The sequence below is a fragment of the Leguminivora glycinivorella genome, chromosome 8 (assembly GCF_023078275.1).
Source record: "Leguminivora glycinivorella isolate SPB_JAAS2020 chromosome 8, LegGlyc_1.1, whole genome shotgun sequence".
NCBI classification, from domain to species: Eukaryota; Metazoa; Arthropoda; class Insecta; order Lepidoptera; family Tortricidae; genus Leguminivora; species Leguminivora glycinivorella.
This window is the reverse complement of record NC_062978.1, coordinates 6,315,159-6,337,078: the sequence shown is the minus strand read 5'-3', so window position 1 is coordinate 6,337,078 and position 21,920 is coordinate 6,315,159. Positions and strand designations below refer to the sequence as shown.

The 21,920-nt window shown below is 38.5% G+C and overlaps 1 protein-coding gene across 2 annotated transcripts; it reads left to right on the top strand.

Annotated features, from left to right (window-relative positions):
• Positions 1–4,322: 4,322 nt before the first annotated feature.
• Positions 4,323–14,970, top strand: LOC125229065 (protein phosphatase 1 regulatory subunit 36-like). Of its 2 annotated transcripts, XM_048133842.1 has the most exons (10): positions 4,323–4,453; positions 5,295–5,391; positions 6,052–6,117; positions 7,573–7,704; positions 8,131–8,275; positions 8,865–9,017; positions 10,236–10,464; positions 12,172–12,336; positions 12,655–12,771; positions 14,285–14,970. In XM_048133842.1, exons 1-10 carry the CDS (start codon positions 4,362–4,364, stop codon positions 14,418–14,420), a joined length of 1,332 nt encoding a protein of 443 aa, XP_047989799.1. In that variant the 5' UTR covers positions 4,323–4,361; the 3' UTR covers positions 14,421–14,970. The 2 variants fall into 2 exon arrangements, with proteins under 2 accessions (XP_047989799.1, XP_047989800.1); XM_048133843.1 differs by lacking the exon at positions 7,573–7,704.
• The last annotated feature ends 6,950 nt before the right edge of the window (positions 14,971–21,920 follow it).

The following is a 21,920-nucleotide window of genomic DNA, read 5'->3' as shown; positions in this document are numbered from 1 at the left end:
GTCCCGGGTTCGAATCCCGGTAAGGGCATTTATTTGTGTGATGAGCACTGATATTTGTTCCTGAGTCATGGATGTTTTCTATGTATATAAGTATGTATTTATCAATTTAAGTATGTATATCGTCGCTTAGCACTCATAGTACAAGCGTTGCTTAGTTTGGGGCTAAGTTGATCTGTGTAAGGTGTCCCCAATATTTATTTATTTAAGTTATCAAGCCGATAAAGTTCGTTTGTCCCTTTGTATCACATTGTCGAAAAGGGACAAACTAAGTTTATCGGCTTGATAACCTTAGTAAATGTTTATGAGGGGGATAAGCTGTAACCACTATAACCAGCTCAATCTGTTGATCTGTCTGATCTGTATTTTTAGTGCGAAAAGCTTTTCCTTAGTGCTTTTACGTGACGTGGGTTAAGGCGCCATATGTAGAATGGTTACAATATAGTATTTTATGCAACTGGTGGTTAAAAGAGGTCAAAAAAGGTGAGTGGCGTGGGTAACAATTTGAGGCGAAGCCGAAAATTGTTAATAAAGACGCCACGAGCATTCTTTGACTCAGTTAAACACCGTTGCATACAATACTTTTTCTACGACCAAGCACTTATTTTGAAAGAAAATTATAAATCAACAAATACCTACTTTCAGTCATCTTAGTTATCTAGTGGACCGCCTACCATTTTGAATATGCAGTTTGAGTGCAAACATGAAAATAAAACTGTCTATGGTATGGTTCTTTTAAGCCTGGCCACTAAGACGAATCGAGCCGAGTTGAATCGAGTTCTCATACATTTGAATGCGATTCGACGCGTCGCCAATGAACGCAGCAGAAAACGAAGGAGTCTCGACTCTCCGAATTGGTTTGTTAAGTTGGTAGCAATGTATTTACTGAACTGTAACAGCTATATCGTGCTACTTCTACTAAATGTTTTCAGGGTATAGACTAGATAGACTTGTCCTGACATCTTTTATGTAGGGTTTTTAAGTTCTATGCACGACCTTGTAACTCACGAATAACAGTACGGGAGTAGAAAAAATGATTTTTATCTTTATCTTTTATGGAAACATAAGAACGTGTCATGCTATTGCAGTCAGTTTCAGTACAAGATGTACTGACATTGTCTGAACTAGCATGACAAATACGATGGAAAACTATCTACACCTTACGTATTTACACATGTTTGTATCAGTACGAAAAATACGTAGAATGGTACGAAAATTTATATGGTTTTCCTGAAAAATACACTTTTAGTAAGGTTTTGGATAGAGAACGTTTAAGTATAAGTAGTATGAATTTTCTGAGATGAAATTTTGGGTTGTGCCGTAATCTGTTAAACAAAAGCCTTTGTTTCTAATATTCACAGCGGCTAGCTCCCGTTTCCACAGCACGTGCTAGTCTCAGTGTAGTTAAAAAGCAACTATCATGCTAACAATAAGGTTCAAATCCATAAAAAGCCCTTTCGGAGATAACACGTTTTGTCATCTTCAAAAAAAGTTACCTGCATACTGTAAACTGTTTCATAAATTTGAACCTTATTGTTATCATGATAGTTGCTTTTTAACTACACTGAGACTTTAGCACGTGCTGTGGAAACGGGAGCTAGCCGCTGTGAATAATAGAAACAAAGGCTTTTGTTTAACAGATTACGGCAAAACCCAAAAATTCATCTCAGAAAATTCATACTATACGCATTATGTTCAAAAAATACGCAAAATAAAAGTTGCGATCTGGCAACACTGATCCCATTTTATAAGTTGTAAGGTTTGGAGTTTCTCCAGTATTAGCATAACTTTATATTCAGTGGCGTCGCGCGAGTACCTAACTTACTGGTAACGTCATAAATTTTATAAAACTTGCAAACACGCAGGATGCACTCGGATTCGTAAGTTATAGCCCATGAACTGCTATTATGAATAATAATATAATAAATTTATATTTGTGGCTCTTTATTTCTGTTTACCTACATTGTAAGATTGATTGTAAATAATTTACTTACCTACTCTACTGATAATTGGTGGATTCAGGCGTGACATTGCGAAAATCTCTGTTAGTCACAATCTGGAAGATTATTTTGCTAATCCGCGAATTGATAACGTGCTAGTCAATCAGTGCTAACCCGTTATACTTACTACCCGTTATACATATACATGCAATTCATGTTCATCAAAAAATAAACAAATATATGATTTATTTATTTATTTATATATTGGGTTGGTAAGAAAGTAATGAGCGATAGATTGAATTCCACATAAAATTTTTGAGAGAGTTCTAGAATCTTCTATGGTCGAAAGTATATAAAGGGCGAGTCGCACAGTTTCTCGTCAGTCATTCACTAGCTGTCGCCGAGCTAATATAAGGAAGAAAATGGACGAATTAAAATTGCATGTAAGGCATTGCTTACTATATGAATTTCAGTCTGGCCATTCAGCCGCCGAAGCAGTGCGTAATATATGTCAGCGTGTTGCTCCTGAAGTTGTGTCTGAGACCACGGCGAAACGATGGTTCCAGCGGTTTCGTAGTGGCGACTTTTCATTATCAGATCAACCTAAGTCTGGTCGACCGGTGAAGATTGATGTAGCCAAATTAAAAACCTTAATTGAAGGAGATCCGAGGCTAACGAGTCGTACTCTTGCTACCGAGTTAGGCTGCTCTCATGTCACCATAGAAACACATTTACACGAGTTGGGAAAAAACTACAAATACAGTGTTTGGATACCGCACGAACTTGATAGAGATCAACTAAACCGCCGTGCCGATATCTGCATACAACTTCTGTCTTTTCGCCGCACATTCAACTGGTTGGACCATCTTATCACTGGAGATGAAAAATGGGTCTTATATATAAATCACACACGCAAACGTCAGTGGCTAGCTCCAAACGAAAAAGGAATAGAGGCACCAAAAACAGAGCCTCACCCGAAAAAAGTTATGCTGTCCGTTTGGTGGGATATTCATGGTATTATTCACTGGGAACTCCTACCAAGTGGAATGACTGTTACCGCATCAGTATACTGTAATCAGCTTGAAAATTTAAACCAAAAAATCTGTCAGAATCGTCCACAGCATGCTAAAGTTTTTTCTTACACGACAATGCTCGCCCACACATTGCAAAAGTGACTCGGCTAAAGCTATTGGAGCTAGGTTGGAAAGTGATACCTCATCCACCGTACTCTCCAGACTTGGCACCTACGGATTACGCATTGTTCAGATCGCTAAGCAATGCCTTGAATGAAAAAAAGTTCGATGATCAAGCCCATCTACGACAGTACATAGCTGAGTTTTTTGAATCTAAACCTAAGAACTTCTTCGCCGATGCTATTCATTCTTTACCAGAACGATGGAGACAAGTAGTAGATAACGAAGGCCGTTATATTTTTGATAAATGATTAAAATAATAAATTAAATAAAAATTACAATATTGGTTATGATTCGCTCATTACTTTCTTACCAACCCAATATTTAACCTTTATTGCACAAAAGAAAACCTTAAAGTACAAAAGGCGAACTTAATGCCATAAGACATTCTCTACCAGTCAACCTTTAGGCAAAGCAAAAAAATTGTGGGCGGTGCTACTTTAAAAAGTCTACAACAAATAATATACCTACATACGTACATATGAAGGAATATATGCATACTTATAATACTATTATACCTACACATATATAATACATACATAAATATACACGTTGTTTTTATTGAATTCCGTTAACTTTAAGGGAAGGTTCTTTAGATCAAATACAATTCATTTCTCTAAGAAACTAGTGTCTTAAGTCTTACGGTTACCGAGTTATTGAAAAAATAACAATAATTACTGTACACGTGTGTGACAGCCTTTACCACTTCCTAATGTTATTGGTTTTGACATGTGCCGTCAATCTCTTGACAATGACTTAAATGTCATCCTTAAGGGTCTCTCACACTGATTAATTCATCTATTATGTATGAAAACGATGAAAAATGTTTTTTGCGAATTTAACAAAAAAAACACGGTGTATACAAATTTGAAGACGAACCATAATAGAGCTTAACATAAATATTTACATTTTGATGATGATGACGATGTGTTCCTGTTATCCCTCACTATGGACATAGGGCTCTTAGAAGAATCTTCCACTATAAATACAGAAATAAAGATAACCATCACCATAAATACAAAAACTCTTGATGGTAAAACATACATTTTGTTTGATGACGATACAATCATGCATATAAAGAGCATATCAAATTGTATAAAAACTCAAACTAAGTACGTCTAACTTTTCCATAAAAAAATAAAACCGTCAAATTGCAGTCAGAGTGACATTTCTTACATATTTATAAATGCATTATATTTAGGGATATTTCAGAATAATAATAAAATAATTAATGGCTGATGACGAAGATGAAGGAGAGGGGGGCTTATATGAGGAGGGGCACTGGATCTGGGATGAAAATGCTAACCAAATTGCTTTTGTCAGGTAAGGTATTTGAATTAATCCTTGCATCGCCTACGCGAGAACATTTCTATGATTTCTATCATCACCACTGTGTAGACACACCTCGGACACTGGCAATCAAATATATGAAAGAGGCGCGTTCCTAGCACACAGTCTAAGCTCGTGTAGGTGAACGCGTACTGTGCTTGTATGAGTGAAATATGACAGGTCGACTGTTCGCGGTTTTGACAGGCGGTAACTGTGAGGTAACCGAGAGGGGGTGGGCGGCACTTTCAGCGGGGAGCGGGAGTGGCCATACTGTACGATAGTACTCTTTATTATACTGTGTCGCCGTGGTACCCTACAAAAATCTCTATAATACTGTACGTTACCTCTGAAGGCCTTAGAACAATTCTAAGGGTATTTTATTGAGTAAACACAATATATTTTTCCCCTCACTAGCTCGGAAACACGTGTTTTGTCCTTTAATACCAGCGGGTAAAAACGCATTTTATCCACTAGTGGGTAAAGTAATTTGACCTTGAATAAAGTCAAATTAACTGCTTTAAAATTGATAAAAGTAGGTGAATCTAGTAACTAAGATGATTTACCACCTGTGGAACTACTGGAAGCAGTGATAAACGCATTTTTTTTCGTTGTAGTTTCCTCGCTATAGTGAGGGGAAAAGTTTTGTGTTACACTCGGGTGCAAATGTATTTTACTTCTCGTGTGTTAAAAAACTCGCAAGTTCAGGATTCTATTCTCGAACCACTCGCTTCGCTCGTGGTTCAACTATAGAATCCTTTCGCTTGCTCGTTTTTCAATTCCACACTCGGCGTTAAAATACAACTTTGCCCCCTTGTATAACAAATAACTATTGTAGCGACCGGCCAGTAGTGGAAGACGAAGCTATTGCGATGCCGACCAAAATGCCGACAGGAGCGATTGAGTTCAGAGACGACGTGGACTTAATAGAACAGGTATCTTTTTGGCGATTACTTATTACTTATACAGCTAGAGGTTTCGGGATATTTCTAGAGAACTAGCTTTTGCACGCACTGGACTGAACTGGAACGACTGGCTAAGGCGGTAGGCTATTCCCTCTAGTCTTACCGCGTAGTTTCACCAGTTGAACCACTGGAAATTTTCTTCCCAATAGACTTACTGATAGCAAGGGCCAGGCAATAGGTAGGTTAGGTTTATTAGGTACCTACCTATAAGAACATGTCTATAAGGTTAGAGTACGCGGTAAGACTACAGGGTCAAGGCGGTGGCTCAAGATAGAAAGGCGTGGAAGGATCTTGTGGAATATGGAGGTCCTAAATACTCGTATGCACCCATGGGGTGCCGTAGGGCAAACAGCAACAATTACTTTCGCCCGCAATTTCGTATGTGTGATATTAGTAATTCGAATAGCACCTGACAAAAAATAAAGGCAAGAGGTCAATTTGTGCAAAATGTTAACATCGATTATCAGGCGTTGTTAAATTATTTCGGTTTCGAGTTGGAGCTGGGATAATATTTACCCTTAAAGTATTCCTTCTAGATAAAAAACTATCCTAAATCTGTCCCCGGAACTCACTCGAAATAATTAAATAAATAATTGGGAAACTTTTATAAATAAATTATACATATTGCAGTTAAGATATCGGAGACGTTATCAACGGAAACTGAAACCTGAACAGCCTGACGTAATTACTGTGCAAGTAAGTATTACATTACCGAAATTTAGCTATATATATTAGGATTTTATTGCCATTAGGCCATTACCCTGATCACCAGGGCCCGTAACTTTCATGCCGATGACATCAATTTGACGTCACGTTGCATATAGGATGATTCAAATAGTTTTATTGTAATAATTAATCATTATTCATTAATCCATTTAATCATGTACAAATGACTTCAGAAGAAAGCTATTCATACGTGGAATAATTAATCCCTACTTGATACGTGAAACGAAAAGGAAACAATTTGTTTTGTTTTAATAATTTATTGAAATATGGTAACAAAACTATTTAAATGTATGTATGAAAAATAAACAAATAAATTAATTTACTTTTCACGTATCAAGTAAGTATTAATTATTTCACTTATGAATAGATTAGTTTTGAAGTCATGATTAAAATGATTGATGAATAATGATTAATTATTAAATAAAACTCTTGAATCATCCTATATGCAACGTGACGTCAAATTTATGTCATTGGCATGAAAGTTACGGGCTCTGCTGATCACATTTCCATTTTCACCATTTAGATGCTTGGTAGTCCTCAAGTGCGTTTCTTCAGGTACTTTCAGTTTTTGAAGAACACATTATTTTTTGGAATACGCAGCTCCAGCTTGGTAAAAAAAGAATGAAACAATTTGTTTTATCAAGAACACAACCTTATACAAAAGTGTCTCAATAGTTGCCACAATGCAAAACGGTTTACACAGACGGTGGCGACCCTACTATTTTATACTCTTTTTTTGCCAGGCTGTCGTATGTATTATTTTATTATGTAAAAAATTCGCTCTTAACACAAGGAATCTGTTAAAAACAAGGGCAGGGCAACAAAAATGTGTTATTATTTTATTAAAATTATGCGTTTTTGACTCGAATGTAATCGTTTTCATTCAATCGAATAACAAACAAAACATATCGGATTTTACATTTCAAGATTACTTTCGTGTTGATGAACACGATTATTTAACAAAAACGGCTAAATATTTTTTGTGTGATGTACGTACTTAATTACACTGAGCGTGATAAGCTTTTGCGCATTTTGTTGATAGTTTTATTGTACTTTACCCTCTGTCTATGTATAGGTGTGAGCCTTGCCAATCCTACGCGAGATCCTTCAAAACTTGTATTTTGAGTATGAAATGTATTTGGTGTTTGCAGTAGGCTATTTGGCGTCTAATACCAGGGGCGGCTCACTCCGCGATTTTTTCGCCGAGGTTTAAGTACATACCGGCGACCACGAGTATAAGGCTCATTAAGTGGTAACGACCTTAGCGCCATTAGAACTCAATGTCGGCTGCTCACGTGCGGTCCGTTTGTTAATGTACGTATTTAGAATAGCGGCATTTTGTAAATATTAAAGGAGTGAGCCTTCTGTACTTAGGTATATTATTATATATCCTCTCCTAATACATACAATGTTGAATATGTGCAGGATTGCAAAGACATTGCGCTGTACACGGCGCCCGTGTCTATACTGAGCCCAGCCCTGATCAACATGCTGCATATACCGACTACTGAAAGATTCATGAAGGCGCTAATTTTATGCTGCCAATATTATCTACAGGTAAGTTATATAATGGTCTTTATCAAGCTGAAATGTCTACGAGACTTAATAGAAACTTATAAATTAAAATGGTGAAATTCACACTTCAGACCGGATACAAACCTGCGACCATCCGGAATCCGGTCCAATCGCTCTGACAAACTGAGCCTCGGAGGCCTGACCTGTGTGCGAATTTTCCAATACATTTGCTCAATGTCTTTTCGTAGCATATTAGTACCAACTCCGCAAAGTGCCATTTATTTTGCGCTTCACGAAATGCAATTTTTTTAAACGTAAAACACCAGTTTCTCAGATTACAAAAAAATGCTTAGTGTTAGTAACGTATAAATTTTGTAAAACTGTTTCGTGATATAGTTATGCAAGTACACGGAAGTAGGACTACGGCAGCTAAATAATTAAACTTATTGTTAGATTATTTGCTTATAGGTGTCAGATGAGATGGGACATCGCATGATGGAGCTGGAGACGCGCGTGCGCACGCCCTATTGCGATGTGGTGGAGCAAGAATTCGGCACTAACCTTAACGACCTACGCGCGCTGGCAGCCAAGGAGTACTGCACTATGCTTATTGGTAACAGATTACCGTGTGACAGATGACTCGATTGGGAGTCAGTCAACTGTCATTTATTTTGGAAAACCTGTGACAAGGCTATGCGAAACGACGCGACGTCCAACTTCTCCAAAGAGTCCAGAGTAGTATTGTACATGCATGCAGCTCGTGCTTAACTTTTTAACCACCACTTTTTGGCAGCATGCTTATAGATATACGTACGGAGCGATGCAGTGAAGCCCCGAGCGAAAAGTCATTTATTGAGTCTTTTAGTGCAACTGAGACTCGAGCGTTTAGAGCTTTCGAATAAAGATTTCGTCATTTAAAAAATAATGATTATAAAACACTCACGAAATATAGATGTTATTGATTGATGCATCACATTTTATCATTTAATTTCATGTAAAGATAGTGTTTGTCACATATTTGTTACTCATAATTTAAAAGGTATCTTGGAACAACTTAAGTTTCGATATAATGAAACTGAAGTCTTAACTTGAGTCCTAACTAACACTATTCAATACACTCCTAAATGCACATAATCTTATGATCATGTAAATACACTTCGCGAATAGGTCCGTTCTAAAACCACTGGTATTTGATGCAACAGGCGGAGCGGACACCAAAAAGTACCACCACATGGGCCCGGCGAAGAAGCGGCGGTCACTGTCAGACAAGGACGCTCGGCTTTTCGAGACTATGCTACGGATGTGTGTCCAGATCGTTTGGCTGGCTTTAGGACGGAAGGCGTTCAATCAGATAGGTAACTTGTAATTTATTACTTTTATATGTGTCGATTATGATGTGAGGCCCATTTCTCGAAGCTACAAGTTTAGTTACAATTTACAACCGGTAGTCAATGCGTAAATTGCGTAATATGACGAGTTGGAAAGAGACTTCCGCTTGTAACTTGTAACTTTCAGTTTTGAGGTCCCGGTATTATAACCAGCTTAAGTGTGTTAAGGACTCCTCCATCTCAATACATATATTTTATATGGCGCATCCGGTAGGATTGTAGTTACAAAATATTTCTTATTTAGCCATAATATTCCGTAATGTGATAATTTTGTATTATTTTATTATGTTCCAAGAGTATAATCTGAAGGTATTGGTAAGCACTATTTGATATAAGAAGGTCTGATATTTTTTTATTTTAGGGAGTTTATGGTACTTTTATTAAGGTCTAGCAAATAAATTTCGGACAACCCCTATCTGGCTTAATTTGAGAATATTCCAATGACTCTTTGTACGATTTCAAAAAACAAAGGTTAATATGCTGCCAAAACATATTCTTTAAGAGTCGTCTTCATGGTTGTTCAATTGGGCACTTGCAGAATAAATGCGGTGAATTTATATAATTTAAAAAAAAAACGCATTTTTGAGCAACGTTCCGGACTGCCGTAAATGTTTGATGCAAGCAGGATGAGTGAAATAGATAAAAAAAATAGCCAAAGGCCAAAGTCTAATAGACATTCATGGTGTTTGAACAGTCCTTAAACCAGATCGATATAAATACTGTATGATAGATAAATTTGACATCAAAGTCGGAGTTAGCGTAAGCGCCATGCCACATTCTCTAAATGGCCGCCATACACAGATCCTAAACTTAATTTTTTTTAAATAACAGTGGCTAGACTATGTCCAGATATTCTGCTTTGTGGATCATGTGTAGTTGAGGTTCGCACCGTAGTTTTTTTTTTCGCAATCGTATCGTCTTGTACGCAGTTTGTGAATTTTCTAGTAGCATTTGTCCGAAATCGTAATTGGTACTCGGGAGGATTAAGTCAATACTGTCTAAACCATATGCTTCACGTCGAGTTTCTAGGACAAAATGCGTACCTTATTATGTGATTTATTAAGCCTATGTCTTGTTATAAGAAAAAAATATAATAGCAAATAAATACGGCTACTCAAAGTTGTCTTCATACTTAACGATACAGTCTTTAGTCTATACTTTGTAATATTATGTTTTTGTCCAAAGAACTGGAAGTGAATCGACTATTCAAATCAGAAATCTTCAACGCCGTAGAGCACACCCTAAAGACGAACTACGTGGAAAAGATGACGAAAGAAGAAAGGAACGTCCTCCTGGGCCAGTGTCTGAGGACGGAAAAGAAACTGACCACGAAGTCACCTATGATGAACGAAGTGTTCTGCTACAGGGACATTGACTATCGTATGATGGGGATCGGTGTTATCAAAATGAACCAGTAAGATAAATTGTTCCTACATCGGTTTAAGAAGCTTACAAACTTAATATTTAATTAAAACCTATTTTTAGACACAGGTCTGTGCGCGGGAGGTGTCTGCCTGTCCAATTTGATAATTAGAAGAGCGACCTTGACATTTAAAAGGGATCATCCACATATTACGTCACACCAAATTTCAGGTTTTTGGACCCCTCCCCCCTCCTATGTCACGCTTTTTTGTATCCCTTTAACTGGGATTGTCACATTTAGTATGACCCCCCCCCCCTCCCCTTACACTGTGACGTAATATATGGATGACGCCAAACAATAGATTAGAATTCCCATTCAAGAATCCTTGACTGGTGGAATGTGGCATTATTAGTTTAATTCCGAATGATTTATTTATTTTCTGTAAGTTTTGATGATGACTAGGGTGAACAGGCATATTATGGACCAGCTCACTCCATCGTAGGTCACATCTTTGCTTTTGGCTAGTCTGTGGCCAAGAGTAAGCCCATTTATAATAATAATAATAACAAAATGATGATGATTATGTATTCCATTGCCAGTCACATGCCATCAGTTTGGGCTATGTGGTTGTTCGATCTACGAATCACGTGTTCGATGCAACGTTATTACCTTGCAAGGATTTCTTGTCACATGTGTTTCAGCCGACCTAGTCGAAATGACAGTCATCAAATTGACGTTAGACGCCGATCGAAACGCAGTCTGGCTCTGTCGCGCCAATACGGAGATAAAGATAAATATTTTTTTTCTCAAATTTGCAATGAAATGTTGACATTACGTAGGTAGTTAGGTACTTAAATTTAGGTCGGGAAGTACTACGTCGTTGAGTGAGGATGATATGTTAATTAATATAATTTCATAGTAATTTCCCCACCTAGGCCAGCAATGCTCGAGTCATTTGTTTCTATACGTCAAAATAAATAAAACTTAGGACAACGTCATCATCAGAAAAAAAAAATGCAAAACGGTTTACATAGACGGTGGCGCCCCCTATTAATTTCTACTCTTTTTTGCCAAACTATAATGCGGTAAATATGTCACCGGTTAAAACGTTACCTCAAAAAGATTAAAAAAAAAGATTAAAAATAATAAAAAGCTTTTTTAAATTCAAAATGAGCGCGAAAATTAGAAGAAAAAATAATATGTTTGCTGAAGTTGTTTCGGATTTTTATCAAGAGCTCTTGATTTTCAAATTTCAAAATGAGTTCGAACGAGGCAAAGTGATTGACTTCAACTTACAAAAATTGACGCCCGAAAGCTGCAAGCTGCGATTAAAGACGGACAACTCAGTGGATTTCACTGAGTTCATTTGACACGCTAAGAAGATACGTTTGCTTAATCTAGTGGTTCGAACAAAAGTGATGTGGATGTGGATTTAAAGTGTAGATACGCCTCCAAAATTGCGAGAGGAGGCAGAAGTAGACGTGAGTAACTTACTGCCCCCGAAATCCAAAGTAAGATACATGACGGCGTATGAAAACTTCTTAAAATGGAAGGTTTTCACGGTCAGTTTTTTAGCCTTATTTCATTGCAAGTTTGAGAAAATCACTATACATTCCTCGCTGTGAAAAGGGCCGACAGGCTTCGTTTCCTTATACTATACCTACTCACCCTGTAAGCCCTTCTTTCCCGGCGTCTGACATAGTGTACCTACTATTATTTTGGGTATTTTGATAATGAAAACTGTTCTCTATTTTTCAGAATGCCGTTACGCCTCAAGTACATATACAACATTGTGGCCGGGCCCGAAGAGAAGTACAGCACGCTAGGCGTCTCTCTCGGTATTGTGGGGATGCCTCGCACTAGCTTCGACACCATGCTTAAACCCCTGCCTACGGCGGAAGATGCCAAATCTAAGAAATCTTTGTAAGTTTGCGACATATTTTTTTATGATATAGGCAGCATGCGAGCAGACGAGCCCATGGACATAAGCAACATCAGTGGAGCCCATTATGCGTTACCGACCTTTGAGAACCCTAAATACTTGCTTCTTGAAGAACCTCATGTCATAGCATAAGGGAAACACCTCAGAAGGTAGCTCATTCCACAACTTGTAAGGGGCAAAAAGGCCCGTTTGTTCTACTTATATATTACCCCAGTACTTAGTGGTTCTACACAGTACCCGTTTCAGCTTTGTATATTTGCAAAAATCCTTGTATAATACGGGACTTATTTCTGTTTCAGAGGGTCTATGAGTAGTGGCAGTGCAAAAAGTAACAGTAGTCTTAAGAAGAGTGGAATGGGGTGCGGTCAGCGAAAATTGTATGCCGACATTCACTTGCCATTAAAATCAGAGCACGAGTAAGTAAAAGGAGTTATGGTTTCTGTCTCTGAACTTTTAGGGCCTCCGCTAGCGGACGCGGGTTACCCGGAACAGACGCCCATCTAATAAGGAATTGTATGAACAGCGCTAAATGGCGCGGGCGCGTGCAAAGGACTTTAGTTAAATTGGCGGGACCCGCGAGCGTGCTGCGTCCGCGCCAGCTAGCGGAGGCCCTTATGTACAGATGTAAAGGGATGGGAAGGAATGTAAAGGGTTTGCTTCGGAAACGTTCGTATTTGTCATGCTAGTTCAGTCAATGTCAGTACATCTTGTACTGACACTGACTGAAATAGCATGACACGTTCGTACGTTTCCGTAACAATACGAAGGCAAATCTTTTCGCACTATATCTGTATCTATTCAGGGTTTATAAGTAGCTATCTCATCTCTCTGCCCGATTCAGGCTGCACACCACTGTCCCGCCGGCACTATAAAAAAGTCCTATATATATAGACATAGATATAGACCGTGATTACCTTTTTGATTTTTGTCGAGCTCCCGATATTTCGACGCAGTTGCATGCATCATGATCACGGAAAACTGACGAAGGCGGGTGGATGTTAAAGTTGCATAGACAGCGCGCGATCTACCCTCCTTCGCGCGCGTCGGCTGCGTTCACTTTCAGCGTTACCACTGGTCGCATTCACACTCAATGGTCTGTCCAAACACACTACACTCACAGTGTCACTACGTTTGTTCAATTCTGACTTCACCGGTTTTTTACACAAACAAATCACTGGATTCCATACATTAGATAGTTTGAAGCCATCCTCACGATTGAAATTTTTATATTTGTGAATCTCAATGGCTTCTCTTATCAATCTCGGTATGTAGTGGCGTTCCGTCGAAATTACCTTAGGACTATGCAACTCGATCCAATGATTTGCACCCGACTCAATGAGATGTTGAGCAATAGCAGACTTGCGAGTATCGTTCTTTTTGACTGCAGCAATGTGCAAATATTCCGGTCAATATAAGTCTAATGAAAATAACCGTGAATCATTCAAAACTCTTACTATAAGAAAGTGTTCAAACCCGGTTGTCGTGTTACAGCATAGAGGAATAAGTAAGGGAAGAGTTGTAACTCCATACATCAGTAAATGCGAGTTATTTGTAGTGACATCTATCGTCATTCACTCGTTAATCACGCGCCAACTAGCGTAAATTATCAGTACTGCTACTCGACACTAGGTGCCGACAGTGTTGCGTTTGCCAAAAATGTAATATTAAAACAGTTTACACCTTATATTATAAGCTGAAGTAATTGAAAGCAAAGTACTGATTAATACTATTGTAATATTAGCTAAAAATTGTTGAGCAATAGACTTTTTGTTCGTCGTGACGTCTATTGACAAGTAGCAGTACTGATAATTTACGCTAGTTGGCGCGTGATTGACGAGTGAATGACGATAGATGTCACTACAAATAACTCGCATTTACTGATGTATGGAGTTACAACTCTTCCCTTACTTATTTCCTCTATGGTTACAGTGACGCGTTCCCCCCCTCGTTTCCGAGCGAACCCGAAGCGCCAACGCCGTGTAACGACGTGCAGCGCCGGCGTTGGCTCAAACGGCTGCAGAGGCTGCGCCGAGGGCAGAGGGCCTCCGCCGGGAAACGCAACTAGACACACTGTAGCACCAGAGACCGGGATTTTCCCGGCAAAATAAAAGAATATCGTCGACGAGACGAGAGGCTGCGACGAGGGCAGAGGGCCTCCGCTGGGAAACGATCCTGAACTACGAGAACAACTGACAATTTAGCACGCTTAGTAGCGCTACTATAATTCTATTTCGGCTGCAACTGCTGATGTGCAAGTCACGGACACTTTCCAAAAAATTGAGATGTTCTTGGAAATTCCATGAAAATTTCATGAAATATAGAAAATTTAAATGAATGAAACAGAAAGATTGAACCTTCATACAATAATGAGGAGAGTTTCAGAATTTTTACTATCTCGAAAATTTCGCAATTTGGGTAAGTTTCCGTCGGTATGTACATCAACGTCAATACACAGTTTCTCAAAGATTTTATTTTTGACTTGGCTAATATACATGTAAGTAATACTTCGTTTCAGTGGCAACATAATATTTCCTAATGTATCAATGTGAATCTTCATCTTTCGTTACAATATGAGCTTCCTCTCGCAATGGCTCCTGGCCCCGTAGCCGAATGGCATTTCTCCAACCCGAAGGGTAACTAGGCCTTATTATAATTTAATTATAATATTATAATTTGTTGCAAAATAAATTCACCACAGTACTGGTACCGGTACCATTGTCAAAACCGACGCCAAACATGCAAAACAAAGCGATACGCCGCTGGCTCTGTCGCGTCAATACGCAAGCGCGATAGAGATAGATATCTACTAGCGCTTCGTTTCGTGAGCGTTTCGTGAGCGATTGTGCCATTCGGCTAGCCACCCAGGTGCCGTAGCCGAATGGCATTTCTGCGATGCGAAACGAAAACGAAACACCGCGAAAGGTAGTCTGGCTCTGTCGCGCCAATACGCAAGAGCGATAGAGATAGCTACGAAAATATTATCGTGAGCGTTTCGTGAGCGTTTGTGCATTCGGCTACGCACACTGATCGCTTGACGTAGCGTTGGTGTAACTGCGCAACAACGCCAAACGGCACTACATTTTACGTGTAATAAAAGAAATTCATGTAGTTCTTATTATAAGTTGTGCTTTTTCTTTCATTTAAAGCTCGGCCACACATGCGCTTTTTGAGAGCGTAGGCGGAGCGCAATGATAGCGGTGCGCCGGACGAACGCTGGCGTTGCGCCCAGCGGACACCGGCGGGAACTAACGAGCGCGGATTGCGAGCGGATACGCGCTGATTGCGAGGGGAACTCCAGCGTTCGTCCGGCGCACCGCTAACGCTCCACTAACGCTACGCTATCAAAACGCTTTATGTGTGCCGGAGGCTTTATACGATTTATAACTACTCACGTGATTTGGATTTTCATAAAAGTCGCTCTAAATTGCTTCGACATAAAATCAATCCATCTTTTCAATATTTGGCTACGTAGCCACAGCTACTGCAAGCAATCCAGAGGTGTGCAAGCTCGTAGCTCTGGTTACTGGAAGCTTGTGAGTGGATAAGGGAAAGGCATTTGCAAGCTCTTTCGTAACCCCGTTTGGGAAAACTTTGTATGCGATTTATTTAAAAGAGGTAAGCTCTCTAATACGAATCATAACGGTTATCGATCTCAGTTATATAATGTTTCCATATAATATATTCAACACCATCGACCTAAATAGCTTTACAGGAACTGTAGTGTAGGATCATAACTGTCATAAATATCAAGAATTTCGATTGACGGCCGGCAGACAGGGTAATTGCATAATTTTCCTTCTCGGACGTCGGAAACGAAACTGACATTAGTGATACGTGTTGACATGGACGAGTATAATACATTTAAAGCTGCTGTTGAGGTTATTTTTATTCCTGGGAAATGTACAATGATTTAAGCTCAAGTTCTTTCATTTTGAATAGATATTTAGTGGCTCATATTGGATACTACAGCGTCTATATTATATAAATAATTAAAATAAAAAGCCCTTCATTGTTCCTTAAAACATAAAATAATCAGATTCATGCACATTCATTGTATATAAATATTTTTAATAATTTTAATAAATGATTAATTAAGGACCCCTCTTTGGGTGAAGGCCTCCTCCAGTTGTTTCCAATCATCTCTATCCTTTGCCTTTTCTTTCCATTTCTTTCCGGAGGTTTTTTCAATTTTATCTGCCCAACGTTTTGTCGGCGGCGTTGGTCTACACAGGTCTCACAGCAGCACTGTGATATCAATTCTTAAGCTTCTTTTTTCACGTAGAATTACCTAGACTAACACACATTCTAGGACTGTTGTAGAAAATTTTCTTTTATATGTTGTAGTTTTTTTACTTTAATCAGTAAACCTGAACGCATTTGCCACTGACGGCCTTATTAAATAAGCTAAAGTGAAAAAAGCTCACTACGTGGGGATTATTGGGACAACATTGCACAAGCAAAAGTCGCATTTATTCGATTTTATTGTTGAAAGATGCCATCAAAAGAAACATGGTACCTACCCTTAATCTAACTAGGGTAAATTGCCAATACCTGGCCCCCTTATTAGTAACTGGCCACATTGTACTAAAAGTAAACTCGATATGTATATTGGTAATCAGTCTTCATTTTAGCATAACGTGCCGAGTTATGAAAAGTAGACAGTAACAGAAATTGTAAAAATGAACTCTGTTTATAGGTGAAGACAGTTCATTTTTAATTCAGAGTGGTCAGTTATAGGACTGACGCTGTCCAGTTACTGGCAATTTACCCTATTTTTTTTATTTGATTTATTTATCTAAACAACACTTAAATACTACTTTAGCGAAAACCACTAACGGTTATTACTGAGGTTACTGTCATTCATCACTTTCTGTAAGGTGCATAAGGGTAATTCCGAAAGTCGCATAAAAATCACCATTATTTTCATCATATCAAGATTCCCTTTCGAAATTACTTGAGCATTTCTGTCATTTGTAATTGCCATAATGCACCTTACCTAAATATATTTATTCACTAAGGATTTACCATAAATCTTGTTTAAAGGGTTCTCTTAAATAGCTCGCAGACCTAGGTTACCTATCCCCCGTCCGATTTTAATGTCAAGTACCCTTTTCAATACGCTATTCGACGTTGATCGAGTGTAAATGGTTTGAGCACTAGATATTGAATGGTATCGACATCAGTATAAAAAATGTGATTTATAGACTAAATTGAAAGGCTTCTAAATTGGATTTGGGAGTTATGTCATCTACGTTTAAAGATTAACCGAAATAATTTGAATTTACGAGAGTTAAGGCCGGTTGCATCAAACCGTCTGTCACGCGTTCGTTAAATTTTATTGTATGGGAAGTTCCATAGTCGTCTGGTGTGTGACGATGATGTGTCTGTCAAATGTGGTTGGTGCAACTGGCCCTTAGTCTGACGATAAAAACTGGCCAGTAAGGATTTTGAATTAGGAATCAGCTTATGGCACTGGTCCCACCGCGAGCTAGTAAGCTATGAGCTATCGGCTATAAAAACGAACAAAAGATAGTCGCTCCCGTGCAAATAAAAGAGACACGGCGATGTTTATAGTTACTCGCCCAGCGGTGAGCTATCAAAATAGCCGTGTCTCTTTTATTCGGAGTGCTTATCTTTTGTTCGTTTTTATAGCCGATAGCTCATAGCTTACTAGTTCACGGTGGGACCAGTGCCTATAGCTAGCGATTTTCTTACTTCGAATTCTCAGGGCTGGCAAGGAGCAAGCCCCGGAATTTCAATATTTTAAGCAATAGGATAGCTTAATCACACATACACATACAATCACGCCTGTATCCCATAAAGGGGTAGGCAGAGCACATGAAACTGCTAAAGTTACAGTGCTACTCTTGGCAAATAATATTATGTTGACCTGCTTAAAATTTTTGCATACAAGACTTTTTTGTTATTTATGTCTTTCTAAACCATGTTTGTACCTATATTTATAGTTTTTAAGCATTATTTAAGAGAATTGTGATTGTTTTAATTTTAGATATTTTTCTATGAAATAAATTTTATCTTATCTTAAAAAAAATAAAAAAATAAATAAATAAATAAGGGGTTGAAAGAAAACGAACCTGTGACATCATGTGGATAGCTTAATATGGGTTTAAAATTTGATATTGGGTAAACCGTTACAGTAACGGACATATTTTAGGTAAACATATTATGAAGAGGCTTGATCAAGTGTGGTTATGGATTTATTAATCTTAGAAAGTTAATTAATCAAATAAGTGTTTGTTATTTGTGTGGGGTATTGCTATGATTGTCAACTCCTTGGCAGGAAACTGAGTACACACGTAGGGTAGATGGAGTTTTAATTGGTCAATTGGGATGGTATGCAGAAAACTAGGTGTTTAGGACGCATTCAATAGACTTAGGTAAGGTCACAGACCAACTCCTATAGACATCCATTACAAGACGACTCGCGGTCGCCAGCCTTCCTATTATTTGCACTGATATAAGCGCGGGCGCTCGCCGTGCCCGATCAGTATCGACCAAGTGACAGACCCGAAAGCAGCGCGTGTTTTTCGCACTAAAAAATTGGAAAAGGGTATTTTGATGCCTTAAAGATGTCCACCTGTAGTGTGAAATGGTGTGGAAAGGTAACAAGAAGCTCAAATTTAAAAACAGACGGCATTACATTCCACAAATAAGTCATATTTATAATTTATTCAGAGCCGGCATAGGTCAACTTACATTGGCCACTTACGCGTCAGTAGAGGGACAGTCATACTTCTGTCCCTTTTCATCTGGCGCGACTGCCCGCCGTCCTTGAAACGGCCAATCACAGCGCGCTTAACACATTCCCCGCCCGCTCCTCGCACCCCAAACACTGGTGACTCGTATCGCGAACAAAATATACAAGATTTCTACTCTATAGGAGGTTCTCTGTGGGTAAGGTCAATACGGGTAAGTGTGTCAAAAGGGGATCAGTAATCAGTAATCAGTAATTTATTGCAAATTCATAGGTACATAAAGTTATTACAGTATTTATTTTGTGAACATCTATGAACCCTGTAAGGGCACTGCAAATTTGTATCCTTATTGCTAGCTTACTATCTAAATTCTAATTAGTAAACTTATTAGTCTTATTACTAGATATATCTTTATTTATAGTTACAGTAATATTTATGAGATCTCTTTTAAATTTAATGTAGTTTAACTTTCAAAAAACTCTTGCATATTATAAAAGGTGTTTTCTAATAAATATTTAGTTAGTTTTTTGGTGAATACTTTGTCCAATTTTTCATTTTTTATTTCTATGGGAAGTTTATTGTAGATCTTAATGCACATAATATATGGACTGGAGCTATGGATGTTTAAATTTGAAAATGGGACGGGAATATTATTTCTAGGGCGTAGATGTGAGATGCTCGGATCTTTTGGTACTGGAAACAAATTATTATTTTTCCTTTTAAATTTACATATTTCGAGTATGTATAGAGAGGTCAGTGTTAGTATGTTAAGTTTGAGGAAATGGGGTCTGCAGCTATCTGTTTGTTTTAAATTGGTTAGGATTTTTATGCATCTCTTTTGTAAGATAAAAAGATCGTGAATGCTTGTGCTGTTGCCCCACAAAACTATGCCGTATCGGAGCCAGGAGTGCGCAAAAGCATAGTATGCAGATGGGGAAGTGTGTCCTTCCCATTTGACCTGTTTAAACACTGATCAGTGTTCATTGAGAGTTCAATACGTTGATCTCTAATCGTGAGTAACAAATAGCAAAAGGATGAACTCACAAAGCCACCTGTGACAATGAGTAACAAGGCCAAATGTGAAGGCCAGACCCATTTCACCTTATGACACACTTACCCATATTTATTTATTTATCGTATGGCAAATTGTTTAAATGCAACATGGGGATTAGTTAAAACAAAACATCATTTATTTTTTGTATCCAGGGGACCGATTTTTGAAACAGACTTTCGAACGGCGAATTCATGCGTTTGAGATTCAAAAATCGGTCCCCAGTTTATTGTTCATATCCTGGATATCAGTACACAATTCATTTGACACGAAGTAAACTGTGGCCGAACCTGCGCTTTGAGTGGACGCAGTGGCCTGTGGTATCGACTGAGTTGCTCACTGGCCACGGCCGCGGCCGCGACGCCTGAGGCTGCAGTACAGAATATATTATAATAGTACAAGCTGCAGCTAGTGTTGGGCCGCTGCTAGGAGTAAATACCCCCCAAATGTGGAATAACATGTATTATCTTAATAGGCCCTTTGTACGGTCCTTGGAAACCTAGCCCCTATAAACTTATCGGGGCTCCCCTTTTCCCTCTCAAATCTATTGCCAGGGTGGCTAAGGCATACCTAACTGTTAAATATGATATCGTCACTACTTTAAAAAAAACTTGTATCTTCGTCTGTCAATGAAACGAAAATTGTAGTAAGTATGTATGGAATGCATATAGACTTACTGCGTTTTAACTTTGAGAAGCAGCGTGAGATACGAGATTTTTTCAAAGTAGTGACGATATATACTTATACTTACTCTTTTTAGGGTTCCGTAGTCAACTAGGAACCCTTATAGTTTCGCCATGTCTGTCTGTCCGTCCGTCCGCGGATAATCTCAGGAACCGTTAGCACTAGAAAGCTGAAATTTGGTATCAATATGTATATCAATCACGCCAACAAAGTGCAAAAATAAAAAATTGAAAAAAATGTTTTATTAAGGTACCCCCCCTACATGTAAAGTGGGGGCTGATATTTTTTTCATTCCAATCCCAACGTGTGATATATTGTTGGATAGGTACCTATTTCAAAATGAATAAGGGTTTACTAAGATCGTTTTTTGATAATATTAATATTTTCGGAAATAATCGCTCCTAAAGGAAAAAAAAGTGCGTCCCCCCCCCTTTAACTTTTGAACCATAAGTTTAAAAAATATGAAAAAAATCACAAAAGTAGAACTTTATAAAGACTTTCTAGGAAAATTGTTTTGAACTTGATAGGTTCAGTAGTTTTTGAGAAATATACTACCTTACTTGGTGGATATTCCACGAATCCGCACGAAGCGCTCTGCTTCTTCTTTTCTTATGCGCACTGTCAAGGAGTGGAATTCCTTGCCGGCGGCTATATTTCCGAGCTCATATTAACCCGGCAACCTTCAAATCAAGAGTGAACAGGCATCTTCTGGGGGAGCTCACTCCATCGTAGGCCACGTCTTTGCCTTTGGCTAGTCTGTGGTCAAGAGTAAGCCCATTTATAATTAAAAAAACCGGCCAAGAGCGTGTCGGGCCACGCTCAGTGTAGGGTTCCGTAGTTTTCCGTATTTTTCTCAAAAACTACTGAACCTATCAAGTTCAAAACAATTTTCCTAGAAAGTATTTATAAAGTTCTACTTTTGTGATTTTTTTCATATTTTTTAAACATATGGTTCAAAAGTTAGAGGGGGGGGGGGGGGGGGGGACGCACTTTTTTTTCCTTTCGGAGCGATTATTTCCGAAAATATTATTATTATCAAAAAAACAATCTTAGCAAACCCTTATTCATTTTTCAATACCTATCCAACAATATATCACACGTTGGGGTTGGAATG

Coding starts and splice junctions, on each gene's coding strand:
- LOC125229065 (XM_048133842.1), top strand. CDS start 4,362: ATGGCTGATGACGAAGATGAAGGAGAGGGGGGCTTATATGAGGAGGGG. Junction 7,705..8,130: donor GCTGCCAATATTATCTACAG/GTAAGTTATATA, acceptor ATTTGCTTATAG/GTGTCAGATGAGATGGGACA. Junction 9,018..10,235: donor GAAGGCGTTCAATCAGATAG/GTAACTTGTAAT, acceptor TTTTGTCCAAAG/AACTGGAAGTGAATCGACTA.